The 22389-nt window shown below is 40.4% G+C and overlaps 1 protein-coding gene across 16 annotated transcripts in view; it reads left to right on the top strand.

The window, feature by feature from the left end:
- Nucleotides 1–22389, top strand: part of brip1 (BRCA1 interacting helicase 1) — a 643193-nt gene that overhangs the window by 9504 nt on the left and 611300 nt on the right. For all 16 annotated transcript variants that reach the window (XR_010968792.1, XR_010968793.1, XR_010968791.1 and 13 more), the window contains exons 5-6: nt 1465–1595; nt 4510–4650. Coding sequence is in view for 10 of the 16 variants with exons in the window: in XM_068010724.1 (XP_067866825.1) it covers nt 1465–1595; nt 4510–4650 (272 nt within the window). In the remaining 6 variants the exon portion in view is untranslated. The remainder of the gene's footprint in view (nt 1–1464; nt 1596–4509; nt 4651–22389) is intronic.

A 22389-nucleotide genomic window follows, 5' to 3' on the forward strand; every position in this document is an offset into this window, starting at 1 on the left:
TTGTAGGTCAGAAATTAGAAGAAAGATAGCTACAGAATTAAATAAATAATATTGGAGCAACCGAATAACAATTTTGGGTTCAGGAATGAAATAAATATCGGTTTCAGGAATGAAATAATAATAGAGTTACAGAATTAAGTAAATATGCTGTAACAAGCAATAGTTAATATTAGAATCACATAATTAAATAACATTAGGTCAAGAATAAAACAATAATCGAACTGGCCGGGCTCTTTGGCAGTATGCATGGAATCCATAATATAATATACTTAATATATTTAGAGATGTATTGGGGAATCAATAACATAAAAACTTAGTTTGGTTCGGAACAAAATGACAACTCATTTATGGCTGACTTGTGCCACAGGGACATCCAGTGGTGTCATGCCTGAAACTACAGCATGACAACCAGATAAATATTTCCCATTATCAAAAATGTTGATAAAGAATGTTGACAAAGATCTAGCGCTCATTATGACATAGCAAGTAAGCTTATGTCAAAAGTGCACCATATGCAAAACATCCAATATAGTAATGATAGATCTGTGTTGTTGCTCATGGTTATTCCTCTCCTCACCTGATCTTTTTTTGTCTTCCACTTTCTATCTGTGTGTTTCTTCCCCCCCCCCCCCCCCCACAACCTTGCTTATCTCTCCAATCTGTTTTCAATAATATCTCTTCTCTGCTCTGTCTCCTTTGCACTTTTCTCTACCACCAATTCTGTCTTTTCTTCCCTCTCTGCCCCTTCGACTACATCTCTTTCCCTCCCTCCCTCTCTTCCTTAGGGGGCTGGGGGTCATGCAGGGTTACAGTGTTTTCATTTTTAAAAAAATTTGGCATGGTGGAAAGGACTGTGGGACCAAAGTTGCCTTAGAGTGGGGAGTGGGCTGCAGAGTTTGAGGAGATTAATTTCTGGCTATATTGGGACAGGTAGGACAAGGCCAAAAATAGGGTATAAAAATTATTTTAAGGCAAGGCCAAGCAGTAGGAAACTGTGGTACCAGAGGGACTGCCAAGACAGTAGCAGGACCAGAGACAAAAGGCAGTAAGAGCCGAGAGAGGACACGCATCTGAAATAATTTTTAAAGGAATTTTTACTCACCTGCAGTTGATTGCTTGCATGGCAGAGAAACTGGCAGAACAAGATACAAAAAACGTCTTCACCTTTTGTTATCTGTACATAAGGATGGGGAAGGCTCAAGACCACCATGTGGTGGTTTGCTAGTGGAACATGAAGCTCTAGTGTGACAGGGAGCCATGAGAGGCTAATGGACTATTAACATTGTAATCCCATTAGGTCAAGGCCACCTACTTGCATCACAGGAAAAGTGTAGTAACTACTTGTGGATATTTTAAAGTGGAACTTTCATAGGAATGCTTACGTTAACTATTTTTCAATGGAGTGACTGTCCCTGTAAGAGTTTTAATATAGGATATAGACAGTTAATGTTTTTTATTTCCCAGATGCTGCAAGTAGACCAAGAAATACCTTAGCCTCCAAGTTGCACACCATGATGAAAACACCTCTAAGAGAGGATGGTGATGATTTTCAAACAGAGAGAAAAAGGATCCGTATGCCTTTAAATGACCCACAGGTATTTTTCATACTAATATTTATATGTGCCTAAATAGTGTAAATAAGTTAGCATACATTGGATTTTTCCAATTAGGTTAACATCAGGGTTCCATTCTGGCATCTTGCGTTTGCACCAATTGCACAGGTTAATACAACAGATGCTAATCAGAAAATAGCTAAGTTTTGCAAACCAGCTAGGGTGGTGTTGGATAGTCTGTTAGAATTCTTCTTCTTTGGCCTCCTTATCTCGAGAGACAATGGGTAAGCGCCTGGAGGTGGTCAGTGTTTTGTGGAGCAGCGCCTGGAGTGGCTATAAAGGCCAATTCTAGAGTGACAGGCTCTTCCACAGGTGTTGCAGAAAAATGTGTTTGTCGGGGCTGTTACACAGTTGGCTCTACACTTGCGCTTCTGTCTTTTTTCCTGCCAACTACTAAGTCTTTTCGACTTGCCACACTTTAGCCCGCCTTTATGGCTGCCCACCAGCTCTGGCGAACGCTGGCAGCTGACTCCCACGACTTGCGACCAATGTCACAGGACTGCATGTCGCGTTTGCAGACGTCTTTAAAGCGGAGACATGGACGGCCGGTGGGTCTGATACCAGTGGCAAGCTCGCTGTCCAATGTGTCTTTGGGGATCCTGCCATCTTCCATGCGGCTCACATGGCCAAGCCATCTCAAGCGCCGCTGACTCAGTAGTGTGTATAAGCTGGGGGATGTTGGCCGTCTCGAGGACTTCTGTGTTGGAGATACGGTCCTGCCATCTGATGCCAAGTATTCTTTGGAGGCAGCGAAGATGGAATGAATTGAGACGTCGCTCTTGGCTGACATACGTTGTCCAGGCCTCGCTGCCATAGAGCAAGGTACTGAGGACACAGGCTTGATACACTCGGACTTTTGTCTTCCGTGTCAGTGCGCAATTTTCCCATACTCTCTTGGCCAGTCTGGACATAGCAGTGGAAGCCTTTCCCATGCGCTTGTTGATTTCTGCATCTAGGGACAGGTTACTGGTGATAGTTGAGCCTAGGTAGGTGAACTCTTGAATCACTTCCAGAGCGTGGTCGCCAATATTGATGGATGGAGCATTTCTGACGTCCTGTCCCATGATGTTTGTTTTCTTAAGGCTGATGGTTAGGCCAAATTCGTTGCAGGCAGCCGCAAACCTGTCGATGAGACTCTGCAGACACTCTTCAGTGTGAGATGTTAAAGCAGCATAGTCAGCAAAGAGGAGTTCCCTGATGAGGACTTTCCGTACTTTGGACTTCGCTCTTAGACGGGCAAGGTTGAACAACCTGCCCCCTGATCTTGTGTGGAGGAAAATTCCTTCTTCTGAGGACTTGAACGCATGTGAAAGCAGCAGGGAGAAAAAAAATCCCAAAAAGTGTGGGTGCGAGAACACAGCCCTGTTTCACACCACTCAGGATAGGAAAGGTGTCTGATGAGGTGCCGCTATGTTGAATTGTGCCTTTCATCTTGTCATGGAATGAGGTGATGATACTTAGTAGCTTTGGTGGACATCCAATCTTTTCTAGTAGTCTGAAGAGACCACGTCTACTGACGAGGTCAAAGGCTTTGGTGAGATCAATGAAAGCAATGTAGAGGGGCATCTGTTGTTCACGGCATTTCTCCTGTATCTGACGAAGGTAGAACAGCATGTCAATGGTCGATCTCTCTGCTCGAAAGCCACACTGTGCCTCAGGGTAGACGCGCTCGGCCAGCTTCTGGAGCCTGTTTAGAGCGACTCGAGCAAAGACTTTCCCCACTATGCTGAGCAGGGAGATTCCACGGTAGTTGTTGCAGTCACCGCGGTCACCTTTGTTTTTATAGAGGGTGATGATATTGGCATCACGCATGTCCTGAGGTACTGCTCCCGTCCCAGCACAGGCAAAGCAGTTCATGTAGTGCTGAGAGTATAGCAGGCTTGGCACTCTTGATTATTTCAGGGGTAATGCCGTCCTTCCCAGGGGCTTTTCCGCTGGCTAGAGAATCAATGGCATCACTGAGTTCCGATTTTGTTGGCTGTATGTCCAGCTCATCCATGACTGGTAGAGGCTGGGCTGCATTGAGGGCAGTCTCAGTGACAACACTCTCCCTGGAGTACAGTTCTAGGTAGTACTCAAGCCAGCGTTCCATTTGCTAGCTTTGGTCAGTGATTATGTCCCCTGATTTAGATTTGAGGGGGGCGATCTTCTTGATGGTTGGCCCAAAAGCTCTCTTAATGCCATCATACATTCCTCTGATGTTTCCGTAGCACTTGAAGAAGCAAGAAGCACTGCACAAAGAACAGCCAGGCGCTGCGCAAATGACTACTGGCAACACCTATGCAGTCATATTCAGCTGGCCTCATACACCGAAAACATCAGAGGAATGTATGATGGCATTCAGAGAGCTTTTGGGCCAACCATCAAGAAGATCTGTTAGAATTAAGGATAACCATTACAGCTAGAAAACACATTGTTAGTTTAATATATTATTGTGATGAGATTAAATCATATGACAAAGCCAGCCAAGGGGTTAAAATAAATTGAACAAGTGTTTAAGATATAAATTATTTGAGTAATGCAACATGCAGGGAATTCAGATGTCATTCAACCTGTAATGTTGAAGCCAGTGCACCTGCATTGCCCAGAATTATTGAGAACTACACTATCAAGGAGGGAAAGTTAACAAAGAAACAAAAAATAAACCTTTAGGTAATGTTATTGATTTTCAACTGAAAGGTGAAATTGTATACTTAAAGATCATATATGTAACAAAAAATCAAACCCATATGTCACAATATAACTACAGGTGATGACCAGTTCCTTTTGATTTTTAGTATGCACTCTGTGTTTTCCTGTGCTCTAGTACCCTGTGTTTCCCACACACATTGAGGACACTAATGAGATAAGAGTTCATGGGCGAGTAGTTCCATTTATCTGTGGTGTTATTTTGTAGGCTCGAAAGCGTAGGTGTATTGAGAAGGGAGTCCATTATATTGATAAAACTACAGTGGATGAAGGCAACGCCGGATTATGGTCATGCAAAGTTAATTTGAATTCTGAGGCCCAGCATGTTCTGCCTCCTCCAGAAATATTGGTAAGTCTCCTTGTTGAATACATTTGGCGCCAATTTTCTTTTTTGAAGTAATGCATGTTTTGTGCAATCCTGGATATCAGGGAATTGACATACCAATACAATGTCCAATTTTAAATCCCGTGCGAAAACAACATCATGACTTTTATGCTGAAAGATTGACTTTTAGACTTTCAGATTAAAAAGTCCCGTTTGAAAATTCAATTTGTGCTGCAGATTTTAGGGTAGGTATTTTATCAAAATGACAGCCATGGGAAGGCTTTGTATAATGTGATTTATAATCTGAATTTTTCAGTAATTTGTGTGACAAGTTAGTGTGCCATATTTTGTCTGTGCAATTGTGATGGAACTCATTTCTGTATTTATTTTACATAGTTTGAAGTAGAGAGGATTAAAATGGCGATTGCACTCTATGTACTAAATTTCAAAATGAAAAGTGGGGCACTAATTTGTAATCTTGTCTAGCTCATTCAGACACTCTCAAAATTAATTCAGATAAAGGTATTTTCATCTTGGTGGGTTGTACTCCATACTGTAAAAGACTAGCAGTTACTTGAGACTTGGGCCGTGTGGAGTTAACTCCTCATGGGGAATTGTTGTATATTGTGCCTTTGAATGTTAGCCCCATTGCTTTTAGAGACTAAACTGTAAATTTTCCAGTTTTGATACTTTTTTTTAGTCCTGTAAAGATAGCAGTGGCAGTGAGAAAAGCAAATCAGATGTTGGGATGTATTAAAAGGTTAATATTGAACCAAAATAGAGAGGTAATCCTGCCACTTTATAAATCATTGGTGCAACCACACTGTGCATGCTGTCTACAGTTTTGCTTGCCACAGTACAAGAAGACTATTGCAGTTATTGAAAGGATACAGAAGAAAGCAGCCATACTGATCGAGGGTTTGGATTATGGAGAGTGACTATGTATTTTGGGCCTGATCTCACTGGAAAAGAGATGGCTGAGAGGTGATTGCTTTTTTTTAGGATTCTAAATGGACTAGAGAATGTAGACCATGACCAGCTATTTCACCTTGTCCAGAACAGTAGAACCAGAAGACATGACATGTGCTTGAATTGGGTAAATTCAAAACTAATCTGCAAAAATAATATTTGTGAACAGGTGTATCTATGGATTAGATTTCCTAGGAAGATGGTGGAAGCTGTTACAATACATTTAAATTCAAATTAGGTAAACGTCTTTCTGAAAATAACATTTTGGGACACAATATATGAGTAATTTGAGACATGATATATGGAAAGTGTAATATGCTTGGGAGGAACAGGTGAGTTTGGACCTACAATTCCCAAAGCTCATTTCCCTCGTGTCATGTCTGGCTCTGCTGTAGACTAATTGAAAGTGATTGATTACTATGATTAGTCAACAACTCCATCGTATCATACGACGCAGAATGGTAGATGGTGAACTAGATTGAACTTGGTTATTTTTCATCTAGCAATTTCTATCTTCTGACATCCAGACCCCGAGTACATGTGACTTGGGCATAGTACCTGTAACCTCATTGGACAAGGACAGAAAAACTGGTGTAATTTTCTCTTCAACAGAGGATGTATCAAAATTCTCTACATGAAGAAGGAAACACTGAACAGGAGGAATAGGGGAACAAAATAAGAGTTGGGAATAAAGATGCCAGAAAAGAGGATTTGAGAAGGAAATGGTGAAGGAGGTGGTTACACAGAGTAATCTTTGGAGGAAATTTCAGAGGACAGGAACATAGTGGTGGAGTAGTAGAAAAGGAGTAACCTTGTGCCAGAGGGGCCGATTATGTATATGCCTTGATTAAATGTTTTAACAACAGTGTCCAAAGCACAGAATGTCTAATGAACCAACCAGCATGTCTGACTGAAGGAAATTGTTATCATAGGGTGGGATAAGGCTGGAGGGATTTGAAAGGGAGGATGGGGAGATTGAAGTTGACTGGATGGGGCAATATCATTTGAATCTTTGACGAGACAAGGAGGCAGAATTGGGTGTCTTCAGTGTGCATGTGAAAGTTGGTCCCATGCTTCCAGATGGGACCAAGGATAACACACAAATGCTGAACAGTTGGGGACCAAGGATGGAGTCCTAGGATTCTATATGAAGAAATTGTAAAAAGCATCTTAATGGAAGGGTATATATACCACTTTGTAGACCAGTTCCAGTTCAAATTGGACTTTTCAGAGTCTTTCCTGTGTCTTTTGCTTCTGTGTATCATTTTTATTCATACATTTTTGCTGTAATTTCAGTGACTGCATAGTGGTCTGGTATTTTCCATTGGTTGAGTTGACCGAAGAATGTGGTGAGCAATTTACTGCGATTCAGGGTTAATTGAGTTATGCTAATCCAAACAGCAGAGAGTAAAATGAAGGCTTTTGTTCATTGGTTTAACAACAGTTTCCATAAATCAGCATTTAGTCAAGAAAATGTAGTTGTGGGGGAAACCAAAACTGTAACAGTACTATGATGTATAATTTATTGGGCTGTTCAAATGAACCCACAACCTTCTAACTCTCGAGTCAAGACTGGCACCTAAATTATGGGGAAGATTGCAATACGGGGAGGAATTGAAAAGATTGGACAGGCTAGGCTTGTATCCGCTGGAATTTAGAAGAGTAAGAGGTGACTTGATTGAAACATACAAGATCCTGAGGGGTCTTGACAGGGTGGATGTGGAAAAGATGTTTTCCCTTGTGGGAGAATCTAGAACTAGAAGTCATTGTTTAAAAATAAGGGGTTGCCCATTCAAGACAGTTGAGGAGAAATTTTTTCGCTGAGGGTTGTGAGTCTTTGGAATTCTTTTCCTCAATAGGCAGCGGAAGCAGAGTCTTTGAATATATTTAAGGCAGAGGTAGATAGATTCTTATATAAAAGCAAAATACTGCGGATGCTGGAAATCTGAAATAAAAACAAGAAATGCTGAAAATACTCAGCAGGTCTGGCAGCATCTGTGGAGAGAGAAGCAGAGTTAACGTTTCAGGTCAGTGACCCTTCTTCAGAACTTAGATTCTTGATCAGCAAGGGGATAGAAGGTTATCGGGGGAAGGTGGAAATGTGGAGTAATCAGTTCAGCCATGAATTTATTGAATGACGGAGCAGGCTTGAGGGGTCGAATGGCCTACTCTTCTCCTAATTCATATGTTTATATGAATCTTTGAGAAAATGAATCACATTTTTTGCTGTTGTGAACCTCTAATAGGTCAGCCATCAAAATAATAGATCACATTTTGAATGTTTTGACTTTTTTTTACTTGTGTTGGATGTGGAGGCAAAAATTAAACAATGTTACGGACAGAATTGCGAGAGAACTGAAACCCCAGTTCTTTTCCCTTTTCTGTCTGTAATCAGTGTGTTTTTGACCAGGAAGATGTGTGTGTTTCTTAATCCCTGAGAGTATGGCCAATTTGAATAACCAGCCGCACACTTTTTGTGCGTTTAAATAAGATTATTTTTATTCAGATGTTCAACCCGAAACTCACTCACTGGCCCCTCTCTCCTGCGTGCGCCACACGCGCTCACACACACTCTCACTGGAGAAAGTCGTTAAAACGTGAGTACGCTTTTACAAATTGCAAACAAAGGAATAGTTCTTAAGTCACGTGATTTGGATCGTCTTGGGGGGGGGAAAAGGCATGTGTTGCGGGCCCAGCGAAGAAGGCGTTTTCACTCCTGGTGTGTAGTTAGGTGGATTTGATAGCTGGAGTCATATATTGAAGTCGCTGCCAGATTCTCTCGAAGAGGTGGATTTTCAGCATGTTGCAAAGTTAGTTTCTTGTAGTCTCATCACTAGGATGTTGGTTTTCTGTACTGGTGGGCTGAGAAAGGAACAGGGTTGGAAGCCTTAAGATGTTACAGCCTCCAGTTCTTTTAAGGCACGATGGTACTGCCTTGTCTGCTTGCTACCTTTTTCTGCAGATTGTATTTTAAAGATTATGGTGGCTGCCCCACCATGTGATTTCTCTCTTCCTTTTCCAAATATGGTGAGGGTCTAGGTTGATTAGTCCTTTCCTAATTTATTGTTGTAAGACAGTCATCCTGAGGAGGGTTAAGACAATCACCTTTGTTTCAGAAGAAACCCATTCAATTCAGGAATGTCTCCTGATGGTTTCAGGATGGGTGTTGATCACAACTCGTAGTCTTTTTGCGATTGTGAGTCAGTTTTTGAATACACAGGCCAAAGGTCAGCTGACCTTTGGTGGCCATCTTTGCAGCCCATGTCCACTTTTCATGTCCATTGTGGTTCATTTAAAACAAAAGGAAAATTCAATTCCAGAAGATGCTAAGCTCAATATACTCCATATTTAAAGTTATGTATAGGGCATGCCTTTACTGGGCATGACAACAGGAAAAGGAGTCTTTTGTGCTGTTAAGTAATTAGAGGGAGGTTATGCTCTACGTACTAACTGCTGACCGTTAATGTGCATCCCAATGAAGGGAACAACAAAAATAATGTTTTCCAGTATGATAGACTAAGAGACATTGAAGTTAGTGAATGCTGAGAAGATGCCAGAAGGAAATTTCTTTGTTTAAAAAAAAAAATTGCAGGAATGAATTTGCATTTTTTTTAAGCACTGTTATTCAATAACAGGGTCCTTTTGAAATTGTCAGATGACTCTTGTTCTTATTAGACATGGAAAATTATGGGCACAATTTCTATATACTGAATTGCAATATTTCTAAATATAAATGACAACCGTAAGTTAAAATTCAGTTAATTGTTTTGGGGTGCTAAAGTATTTTCTGTGTTCAAAAATTTAGTTATAAAACAAAAAATGCAAATGAATTTTTAAAAAACACAATAGTAAAGCACAATAAAGTAAATATTACAATTAGAAATACAGTCAAAATTAACATTGCATTTTGAAAATAAATCCTGTTTGCCCTTTCCAAACGTCATGTGGGTATTGAAAAAGTGCGATGTGTAGTTCAGTTCTATGGACAGTAGGGGATGTTATTGTTCTGTAGCAGCAGGCCTACATACATGATACAGGGTTTCACATCTCGCACTGAGGACCTATGAAGGCGACCACCTCTGATTGAGGTACCATATTGCATTGCCTGTGAAGGAGGAAGAACCTCCGCTCAGAACATACTTGTCTTCTTTCAGGTACTTAAGATGTTTACGGCGCAGAAGAAAGCTATTTGGCCAAGTGGACTGAATTTCACTAGCCTTCCAACATCGGGGGATGTGGCGAGGGGCCCTGGAAAATTCTTTCGGGAGAGGCCCGCCACGACCCCCGATGCCAAGAAGGCCCTGCTGCATTTTACTGGCGGTCAAGAGGCCTCGGTGTGGCCCTTTTTCCCCCCCTACCCCCACCCCGGCCACTGGGCGGCGTCACCTTAATTTTATTTAAATTAATTGAAATATATGCAAATAAACTTAGCTTGTCCCGGTGCCTGTCCCATGCCGATATTCCAGCCACCGTGTTGCGAGGCGTGACACTCGTGGGGAAGGGGGAGGAGTGAAATTATCAGGGCAGGAGGGGGGTAGTGGAGAAAATACTTTGTATTGCCTGAGGGGATGGTGGGAAGGGGTTGAAGGGCAAAGATAACTAGGTGGGGGGGTGGGGGGGGGAAAGGCCTACAGATTTTATTTAATTTTTTGAACATAATGCACAATAATACTTTAAAAATTCAAATTTCTTCTAAGGGCTTAAAGCCGGACGCCATTGCCAGGGACGGAGGTACCGCCCCCCTCTAAGTCATTGGGGGCGGCCGTTCCGTCCCCACTCTTTAAATGAGCCCCCGTGGGGGCTCGGCAGTGGCCACTCCACGCGGGCAAACTGCTGACTTCAAAGAACACTGCTGCGATGTGCGGCACGCGCTGGTAAAATTCAGGCCATTGTTTCTGTGAGCTAATTTTTTGAGCATTCCATATCCAATCTTACTGTCTTCACACAGCCATATATGCTACTTAGCTTCAAATGTTTATCTGGTTTCCCCTTAAAGGCAATGGCTTCTGCCTAAATATTCCATATTCCATCCGTGCTCTGTACTGCCTAAATATATTTCTCCTAACCTGTTTCCTCACCCTCTAAGAAGCATTTTTAATTTGATGACCTCTTGCCACTGACTCCCCATCAGAAATGGAAATAGTACATTTAAAAAAAGACTGTAGAAAAGAAGCTGTTGCTTGATTTTGGCCATGAGATCAGGGTTAGTGCCAATTGAACACAAGGCACTTTCACTGGTAGGGAGGGAAAAAGTCAGAAGGCAATTGGCTGACTTGAGAGTGGTGTTAGCAGAGATCTGGAATCAGATTACATGTTTGAACTCTTCGCTGGTAACTTAAACAGCAAAGTAAATGCATAATATATTCTTTTTAAAGAGGAAGGAACTGGTTCATAGATGTGAAAATTAAAAAGAAATAAATACTTTGTGACTACTAAAAGTTTGGAGTTTGAGAGGGTTAATTTTGTGTTTGCGATGATCTTCAATTAACTGCATATAAATTTTACCAGAACAGCTGTTTCTTATTTACAGTGCCAGATTCATATATCATTGATCCATAATAAAAATCTAAAACTACTTTCTCTTCTTAAACCCCACTTGAAAAAGAACAGTTACAACATTCATATACAATCAATATTGGGCATACAAGTCGATGCTAATGAGGGAATGTTGACAACATAACTCATTGGAGATTTGTTAAAACAAGATTAACTGATGAAATATTAAGTGTCCAGAAATGCACACGCAAGTACTGTTCTCATGTGAGGGTTACATAGTACTTACCAGCCACCCTATATTTCTGGAGACAGACTCCTGAAAGAATGGTCATGTCTAGAGGTACAAGGATCCTCGAATTTAAATAAATTACATATTTGGCCCAAAGTTAATTCCAGGCTAGCAAAATAAGTTGCAAATTCTTGCTGTGATTGTAAATTGCTGTGGGCTTAAGTTTGGAAAAACTGTGCAATAAAAGTATAAATACTTTTGAGGTTGTCATGAAAATACTTTAGGTAATTTTCCCCATAAACTATGTGTGCTTTTAGGCGGAATACTGGCACAACTTGTGAACCTACATGCTGCGTAACAGATTTGCCAAAGGTCCATTTAAACTTCAGTTTTGCTTTGCATTAATACTAAGGTTTTGCAGTGCTAATGCAGAACATTTCCTGATCATGTATTCCAAGTGTGTGCTGCCTTTTAGATGGGAAGTTTTGTGATTTCTCTTATTTCTAACTTCCTAATTTGTATACTTATTCTGATATGTTTTGTTGTAACTGAATTAAAAAAAAATGCATATTCTCACATATGTACACACTATAATATAAATTATTGTACTGTTGGAGAGAAGGACTGAATGTATTTAGCTGCACAGCACTTGTATGTTATGAGAATAGATTTCACCAATGACCATTGTTACGACCAAGGCAGGAGGAGTGCACTGTTTTTCTAGTTCCACTTCTCCACAGATTGCAACATATATTTAAATGTTTATCCAGTTGCTGATATGATCAATTGTAGACTCTATTTTTATCCCAGAATAAAATAAAATCCACCAACCAGGTTTCTTTAATAAATAACAAAATTATTAGTTTATTGTAAAACAAGACTTAACCAGTAACGAAGCAAAGCATTAATACACGGATTTGAAATATGAAAGTTCCCTTTTTACCTTAGCCCTCACACACACAGGTTAATCGAAAAATAGAAACTTTCTCTTTAGAGCTCTGTTACAAAAAAAGACAAAACAAAAATACTTGGGCCAAATACTTCCTAATTCTTGAAGAAAAAGATCTGGAAAGATGTCAGTTGACCCTTTTTGGTTTGCCATCCCGAATTCGCATAGACTGCTGTCGCTGGGCTATATCTAGAACAGTTCTTTTCTGGCGACGTTGAAGATCAGTTTGGCAGGCTTTCCAGGAGAAATGCAGCATCAATTTCTCTCTTTCTTGCACTTGATTCTCAGGAAGTTCTCAGAGATGGAAGAGGGTGCTGATGGTGACTGCTGTCTTGGCTGGTTTTCTCCAACTGCCTTCAAAACAGTTCACACCTCAACACGCTGTCCAAAGTGAAACCAAAAACAATATATCGAGTCAATCCTCCTGACCCCTATAAATCTTGACCTGTCACTTCTTTGTAAACATCTCCCTCAAGTCAAAAGCCCCTGCTGGATATTTATCTGAAGACGGGTGACTTCCAGTAAATATTGTTTTCAAACAAGATCTGTGTCCTTTCAATAACCCCAGTGGAAAAAAAATATTCATTGAACCCTTTTCAGTTTTCCCAAATAATACAATGTCCATAATTCTAAAATACTTGAGTCCTCAAAAAAAAAACTTAAATATAGAAGCACCATCATAACAGTGTTTATAAAATTGAGCAATAGTCTGCATTAAGTGATGTCAACATGCTGTAGAACAGCACAGTCATGCTTGAGTTAGGAAACCCGAGGTGTGAATCAAACTTTCATTGTTAACTGCTGTGGCGCAGCATGTGCTGTAACAATACCATACTGTGGTACCATAAAGGAGGTTTAATGAAAGAGAAATAAGCTGGGATGGGAAAGAAAGCAAGGGGAAAGTAGAGAACATAAGCTAAAAAAGACACAAATAGCAAAGCGAAAACAAAGCACAAGTAATACAGAGCATAAAATTACGCCATTGTATACAATCTCAGATTTGCTGATGACATTGTCCTTACAACAACGACTAAACCAGATTTGTAGAAACTAATTGATAAGGTATATGTGGAAAGTAGAAGATCTGGATTACATATTAACCTGAAGAAGACAAAAGTCACACCCATAATTTGCTGTCAAAATAATGGTGAGGCGAATGGTGCTCGTTATTATTTGCAAATGATCCAGCTACTTCAGGTGAGGGCAGATGTGCAGGTAAACACAGAAATCCATAAGTTGCTATCTGAGATGCACTGCTTCACTGTTACCTTCAGGAAAGATGCATCTCGCTGACTTGCTCACCGTTAATGCATAGAGCAATGTGAAGTTGCTGTATTTGTGTGGTTGATAGGAACTAAGCTCACACAGAAAGTTAGAGCTGATCTGAAAAGACACAAGTAGCCTGATTTGGAGCCATTTAACATCAGTGTATATTTAATTAAACCTGGATTGGCTATCAGTTTCTTTTAATGATGTGTGAAGTGTTAATTACTGTCATTGAACCTCTGACAAAAGTTAACTGTTACAAGTGTGGAGTCTGACTCCTTCAGGTTTTAATTGTTGCTGGTTATTTTAAAAAGTTTAATTTTTTTCAACCTTTCTGTCTCTTTTCTCTGCCCCTTTTTCTAATCTTTCCCTCTATTTCTCTTTCTGTACCTGATTTGCTGTTGAATTCATCCAATTTATAATTTATACTTGTCAATCCTGATGCTGTTAATTTCATAATCCATCAATCTGGTTAAAGAGATGAACAGTTGCTTACCAGCTCACACTTTTCCAGCAACTTGCAGTTCAGAATATCGAGATTAAACAGACAAGGGAAAGTCTAACTAATGGCGGATGCTGTTCATTGCCCTGCTACATCAAATTATGGGGAGGGTCTTTTAGAAGCATCAGGAAGATCCCCACACTACAGTGGGAGAGGTGCTGCTGGACATGCAGAATAGTTTCTATAGATTGGTTGGTGAGTGTCAGAGAATGGGTGTTGTGAAGACATCAAGAGAAGGATTGTACTTGTTTCTGCTGCTTTTTGGAAGATTAACCAAGAAGTGGAAGGCTAAAGACATTTTGGCAAAAATGAAGGTAAGCGTTTATGAAGCAATGGTTACCCCCATATTGTATGGTTTTGTGTTGGAGAAAATTTGATGAGCGAAGGATATAAATAGAGATGAGTTGGTTAAGATAAATATTGGGGTTATTCAAGATGCAAAGGATCAAAAATGATATAAAAACATGGCTTGGACAAGAAACAACACTTGCACAAAAGATTCAAGAAAGGTAACTGTGATGCTTGGCCATGTTTCAAGAGTGGAAATGACTGCAATATTTTTTATGGCCCTGCATACAGAGGTACATGGAACAAGAGCTGAGGAAGACTAAGGAAGCGCTAGATAGACCCTGTCAAGCGTGACTTATCACAGAAAGGGATACTGATGATTGAAACGGCCTGACCAGTTCAGAATTGACAGTAGTGGAATTAATTCAGTCGGCTCTATGGTTTCTGCTGAACCAATGGATAGGAATTTAGTGGTATTGATTGTGCGAAAGTGACTTATTTGAAACACTTTTACTGATAGTGGTGCTGAGTCAGACCTCTGAAAATGTGGTGCAGTAATATAGAAATACATTAATAGCATTATGTAAGGTTATAGAAAGATGTAAAGATGAAGTCACCTTTTCAGGATAAGTTGTAAACGTTACGTCAGGATGTGGGAGGAAACCAGAAGCTGCCTTTAAAAAATCCAGCAATGTATGCAATGTAGATCAAGACTAATTTAGAGTCCACAGTAAATTAGAAAAAGGTAGAAGTAGCCATCTTAGAGTGTGAAATGGTTGATGTGTTGATGTCTCATTGTTGTAGCAATGTGTTATAGCCGCATAATGGATCATATCATGGTACTGTTCTGCCTCCCAAAAAAATAAGTTGCTCTTTTCCCCATAAATGCAAATTGTTGTTGAACACACTCCGAACTAAGGATTAGAATTTGTTTTTCTGTTCATGGAATGGTTATTTGTAGCAAAACTCAGTTAAGGCCAAGTTAATTAACTATTACAAAAAAGTTGGATAATGTTGTAAAGGGTTTGGAGACTATGGGATAGATGTTGTTTTGAATTTTTGATTGCTTAATCTGGAAGACTTATTTCTGGGAGCAAACATCTTGTGTGCTGCATTTTGCTATGCATTCATCATTTTTCATGTGCTTATATATTTATACACACATACACAGACACCTATTGCAGGTTGAGAGAGAGCTGGAAGTTCTGAGGACTGTTAAAGCACTTGGCACATCCAATTATGCATTGAAAAGAATCTTTGTGCTAGTATGGCAGTCTTTCACACAATGCCGTACTGCATAGAGGTTTCTTTACAACGTTCATAATAGATTAAGAGCGACTTCAATTACAAATTTCTGGAGACTGGCAGTCTATTACAATGGAAGTCATAGCAGTGTCTGAGGGTAATTTACAGTAATAGGATGAAGAAAGTTGAGGATTTGTATTACACTCTCTCACCTGACACTGCATTTGATCCGTTTCCTGTTGATTGACATTTTGAATGGGCTCTTTGAAATAAGCTCCAGCTTAATTAAAATGTTCGCTAAGTTAGCTGCGATCAGTGAGTGCCTGTGATAAATATTGAATTGAGTTCACCTGCTGGTTACAGAGAGTGCATAAACAGCTGCTTTGTGCCGTGTACCATGAGATCATTGAAGGAGAGCACCACTCTTGTAAGAAAAGGAACAGAAAGAATAGATGATGAGTGATAGTATTGCAAGCTCACTTCACTTCTGGTATCTTTTTCAGGTGTGAGTGTGAGATTTCACACGGTAGGAATTCAGAATTGTATCATTCAGATGCCTTTGTAACTGTATGAAGTGGAAAAAGTTTGCTTTATGTGGCACCTTTTTTCTCCTTTCATTTTCAACAGTGAAAGGAACAGTCAGTTCACAGAATATTAAACTACACTCACAAGCGTGTTTGTTGATTAAAAAGTTCAATCCATAATAGTTTTTTTAATGGTTCCAAGTTACGAGTCCAGAAGGTTACAATGCTTTCCAAGGGTTACAGTAGTCAGCAGACTACCATCTTAAGTGTACTTCATAAACTACAATAGATGGCAGCATATTCCGCCTTTGAAACCAGTGCATCTGTGTTCTGCCAACAGGAGGCAGCCTTGTGGGATAGAGGCAAGCTACATGCATTTGCTACCCATTTAGCCCCGTCACTTACTTGGCATTTGAATTGATCTAGACAGATGATGCAAATCTTGGGAATGGCTGGCCATTTCCATTGTAGACCAAGTGAAGTTTAGATCTAGGAATTATGAGTTTTAAAAGTAGAATCTCGCCTGTTATTCTTTAGAGTTGCTGCTTTGATAGTATTTAATGGAAATCTAACTAGTGTGGTGTAGCAATGTTGGCAGTTTCAGTTTGAGTCATTGGTTGGCAAGACCTCAGTGCTTGGGCTAAAATGGTAGCTGGAAGTAGCAGCAAGATTGTGGTTGAAGGAAGGGCTGAAACTGGAGTCAATAATTATTTGGAACTAAGATAATTTTTTTTTTTATTCGTTCATGGGATGTGGGCGTCGCTGGCCAGGCCAGCATTTATTGCCCATCCCTAATTGCCCTTGAGAAGGTGGTGGTGAGCTGCCTTCTTGAACCGCTGCAGTCCATGTGGGGTAGGTACACCCACAGTGCTGTTAGGAAGGGAGATCCAGGATTTTGACCCAGCGACAGTGAAGGAACGGCGATACAGTTCCAAGTCAGGACAGTGTGTGACTTGGAGGGGAACTTGCAGGTGGTGGTGTTCCCATGCAGTTGCTGCCCTTGTCCTTCTAGTTGGTAGAGGTCGCGGGTTTGGAAGGTGCTGTCTAAGGAGCCTTGGTGCGTTGCTGCAGTGCATCTTGTGGATGGTACACACTGCTGCCACTGTGCATCGGTGGTGGAGGGAGTGAATGTTTGTATCACTAATTACAGCAGCAGCTTGAATTTATAAAGCACTTTTAACATTAAAATGTTTCAAGGTGCTTCACAGGAGCATTATAAAGCAAAACATGATACATTATAAAGCAAAATAGGGGTGGCGCAGTGGTTAGCACCGCAGCCTCACAGCTCCAGGGACCCGGGTTCAATTCTGGGTACTGCCTGTGTGGAGTTTGCAAGTTCTCCCTGTGACCGCGTGGGTTTTCGCCGGGTGCTCAGGTTTCCTCCCACCGCCAAAGACTTGCAGGTGATAGGTAAATTGGCCATTGTAAATTGCCCCTAGTGTAGGTAGGTGGTAGGGAATATGGGGTTACTGTAGGGTTCGTATAAATGGGTGGTTGTTGGCCGGCACAGACTCGGTGGGCCGAAGGGCCTGTTTCAGTGCTGTATCTCTAAATAAAAATAAATGACTCTGAGCCACGTAAGGAGATATCGGGGCAGATGACCAAAAGCTTGGTCAAAGAGGTAGGTTTTAAAGTGTGACTAAAGGAAGAAAGAGAGGTCGAGAGGCAGAGAGGTTTAGAAGGAGAGTTCCAGAGTTTAAGGCCTTGGCAACTGAAGGCACGACCACCAGTGGTGGAGAATTAAAATCAGGGATGCTCAAGAGGCCAGAATGAGAGGATCAAAGATATCTTGAGTTATGGGGCTGGATCAAGTCCCACTTCATGACTTGAGCACAAAACCTAAGGCTGATTGTCCAGTGTAGTACTGAGGGAGTGCTGTGACATCAAGAGTTCTCATCTTTCAGATGAGAGAGCAGACAGGACCTTAGTTTACTGTCTCAAGATGGACGTAAAAGATTCCTTGCCACTATTTTTGAAGAAATGTAAGGAAGTTATTCCTGGTGTCCTGGCCAATATTTATTCCTCAATCGACATCACAAAAACAGATTATCTGATCATTATCACATTGCTGTTTGTGGGCGCTTGCTGCATGCAAATTGGCTGGAGCTTTTCCTACATTGCAACGTCCAGTGGTTGTGAAAGGTGCCATATAAATAAAACTTTTTTTCTCCTGGAGTAGATTACAGAGATAGTGGGGTGGGTGGGCTGAGACCATGGAAGGATTTGAAAACAAAGATGAGAATTTTAAAATCAAGGTATTGTTTAACTGGGAGCCAGTGTAGGTCAAGAAGCACAGAGGTATCGGGTGAACAAGACTTGGTGCGAGTGAGGACATAAGCAGTAGAGTTTTGGATGATCTCAAGTTTGTGGAGGATAGCGTGGGAGGCCAGACAGGAGTGCATTGGAATAGTCAAGTCTAGAGGTAGCAAAGGCATAGATGATGGTTCCAGCAGCAGATGAGCTGAGGCAGGGGTGGAGCCTGGCAATGTAGTGGGTTACAATGTATCTTTGTCGATAAATCCTCAGCTTTGTAGACCTGGAACAGTTACAAAAACAGTTATAAAGCAAAATACACAAAAGTGTGTTATGAATGCTGGACTTTGGAGTATGATTACGTTTTTAAAACTGTAATCTTTAATGCAGTGTAAAACGGACGTTTGGAGGAAACATGTGACCTCAACAAAATCTGCCCAGGGACAAGCCAGGGGTCCTAGTTACCATGAGAACAAGGAACCCAGATCAAAGACCCTTTTGAAAGCAGGGTGCAAGGTTGTAACACCTAAAGAACAATGGGTTTCGCTCTCCCAGACTGTCAGATTGCAAACAGGGAGCCAGGGGTTCTAAAATGCAGATTTTAGTTTTAGTTTAGTTTAGAGATACAGCACTGAAACAGGCCCTTCGGCCCACCGAGTCTGTGCTGACCATCAACCACCCATGTATACTAATCCTACACTAATCCCATATTCCTACCACATCCCCACCTGTCCCTACATTTCCCTACCACCTACCTATACTAGTGGCAATTTATAATGGCCAATTTACCTACCAACCTGCAAGTCTTTTGGCTTGTGGGAGGAAACCGGAGCACCCGGTGAAAATCCACGCAGACACAGGGAGTACTTGCAAACTCCACCATTGAGTTGCAATTTTTAACATCTGGAAACAAAGGAAGGCACTGGTGGTTTTGCCCTGGTCAGACTTATGGTCTCTGAGAATTGTCAAAGGCAAGCAACTATTGACTTTGATCTGGATAAATCTGAGAGACTTTCCTAGGTCTGGAGACTGGAAAGGAAAAAGTGAAGACCAACAGTCAGCCTAGAGAGAGAACTGTGGGCTGTTTTCTGGGAAACAGCTGCTCTCATCACTGATCAAGCAAAAAGCTGCAAAGATTTGAACCTGATTCAAAGGTGCAAAGACCAACTGGGTCACCAGAGATTGCCTTATTAACAGAAGTCCAGTCGAATGTGCTCAGAAGTGAGCAAAGAGGATGTTGGCTTTGAGGACACTGGGAGATTCAACCCATTGCAGCTGGGAGGAGTTTGGGACTTTTAACTGCAAGGATACCTTTTCACTGAGAACACTGTGTAATGTATAAATGTGATGTGGGGTTTTCGAGTATTTAGTTAATGGGAATTATCTTTTTCTCTAATTTATGTGATAGCTACCTACTAAATACTGTTTAATGTTGATTTTTAGTTTAGTTGTAGTAAATGTCTTAAAATGTGAAATCTGGTTCTTTAATCGGTCACTGGAAAGTTCATATCTCTTGTTTTAGTGGTCTCTACTGACGGAACAAGTGAAAGAGCCATTAAAAAAAATCTTCACTCTTGGAATTGAGTATTAATGAGTTGGCTGGTAATAACTTGTCTTGCACCTGAGATTGATGATTTGCTTCACGTTGAAGGGCCAGGAAATTGTCCTGGCAGTAGTATTCCTGCCATAGATTGTCTTAATAGGGCACAGCAGTAAAGTTCCAACGTGCTGTGAGCTGGAATATTAAGATAGGAGTTTGTGTCAGTGATTCCCAGTACATTGAGTTCCCAATTTCACTCTTGGTTTTAGGGAGATGTTAAATTGAGGCCAAAATGCTTCCCCACAGTAAAGGAAATAGCTGGTTGCAGGGTAGCATTGGTGGAGATTTGTTTGCCCTGCCAGGCCTCTTGGACAGAGCTTGGTGTAGAAATCCCTGAACTAGAAGAAATGTAGACACAAAATAACAACAACAACTATTGCGTTAAAGGTGCTATATAAATATAACGTCCCAAGGCGCTTCACAGGAGGATTATAAAACAAATTATGACACCAAGCCGTATAAGGAAATATTAGGTCAGATGACCAGAAGCTTGGTCAAAGCGGTAGGTTTTAACAAGTGTTTTAAAGGAGGAAAGTGAGTTAAAGAGGTGTAGGGAGGGAGTTCCAGAGCTTAGGGCCAAGGCAACTTAAAATACAGCCATGAATTGTGGAGCGATTAAAATCGGGGATGCTTAAGAGAGCAGAATTTGATGAGCGCAGATATCTGAAGGTTGTGGGGCTGGAGGAGATCACATAAAATAATTTTAAAATGTCATGGAAAGGAAAATTAAGTAATGCGTTAGTGTAAATCCAAAACATAATTGCACAATTTTTGCAAGAAGCTATGTAAATGAAAGCATCCTTTTGTAATGTCTGATCTAGGTCAAAAGTGCAATAATTGTATAAGCAATCACTGAAGAACTTCAATGAATTTCTGTGAAAAAGAATTTTGCGAATTAATTTCTTGTGTTCACTGATCTTAGTCAAAAAGAAGGGTTCATGGTCATGTATTTAAAAATAAAGATGGTGATTCCACCAATTTATAGCAAACAATTGACTACATTTCTAATGTCTGTCGTGGGAATGTGCCCTATGAGTGCTATTTATACCACACCTTCATGTAGCAGTTTCTTAAAAATGGCTTTTACAACAAGTATGCATTTAAAATTATTCCTGTTTGAGTTTGGCTAAATATTCCAACATCAATTTAGTGAACGAAACCTGATAGCAATGTGGGCAATGCCGAGCAACACAATAATGCAGATGATTCAATGAGGTCAAGTAAAAGATTTAATTGTACCAGACTGATTAAAAAAATGCGGAGGAAAGGAATCTTTATTTGCAAAGAATTTTGTAAGAAATGGGAAACTGGTACAGGTGGCCAAGAAGGATACTATCATCTGAGTTTCATAATCTAGATTAAATATTGTGAAAACCATGGCACCACCATGTGATTTGACATGGTGATCCGTTGACCTTAGTGGATTTAGGTGGTGGCTTTCCATCATGATTACTCCAATGCAGAAAATGCAACTGCTATCTTTGGGTGAAACAGTATGGTGTAAGGTATTAAAAGCTCAGAAGATCGTAAATCGCTACTAATCCATATACGGCATAGAAAAACAATAGGGATTATAAAATAATTTCCGATTTAAATCCCTTCTATGAACTCAGTTTGTTATTACACTTTTTGTTTGCAGCTAGATGATAACTGCAATTTTACAAAGACGAAACTGAAGCTGACCATGCACTAGTGCTTTTCATCATGTTTTAATTTCCACACATTTATGTTTTAACTGTTTTAGGTTGCCACTGCTTGGCACGCTGATAATCTCTCAATCACAACTGTTCCGAGTTTTAAAAAAAAAATCTTCCTTTTTAAATTTAATTAATTCTTTATATTTGTTCAGGCTTAATATTTGTTCATTATTTCATGGTTGAAAAAAATGAGCAGGAGGCTCATTTCTGTTGGGTTTCTGTTAATGAGCCATGAGATGTTTAATAGTGGCTGGGTGCATCATTTGCTGATTTTTTTTTTTTGTCCTAACTTTTCTGTTGGTAAGCACATAGTTTTGTTTGATCCTTCTCCTTGACAGCAAGGGCAAAATCAAAAACTTCTTTATTGTTTCTAAACTGTTATCGGCTGTCTCAATTTCTCTGCTCTCCTTATCTACTCTAACTTACTGCACTCTTTTTGCTAAGGTCCAACCCTGACGTTGTCATTTAAACTCTCTGGAAATGTTGCCTGACCTGCTGAATACATTTACAGCATTTTCTGTTTTTATTTCAGATTTCCAGCATCTGCCATATTTTGCTTTTGTATTGTCACTAAACCTTTTGACAAGGGTGTTACTGTTATTTTGCGAACAGACTTTTACCTTGTGGAAACAGAATGATGACTCTCTGGCACATCTTCCTGCCTTCCCCCAGACCAAAACTCCATCACCAAACATCAAGTCATTGTTTCCCAGACCATTACTCACCTCATCACCTCTGATCTACC

Source organism: Heterodontus francisci, chromosome 30 (genome assembly GCF_036365525.1).
Source record: "Heterodontus francisci isolate sHetFra1 chromosome 30, sHetFra1.hap1, whole genome shotgun sequence".
NCBI lineage: Eukaryota > Metazoa > Chordata > Chondrichthyes > Heterodontiformes > Heterodontidae > Heterodontus > Heterodontus francisci.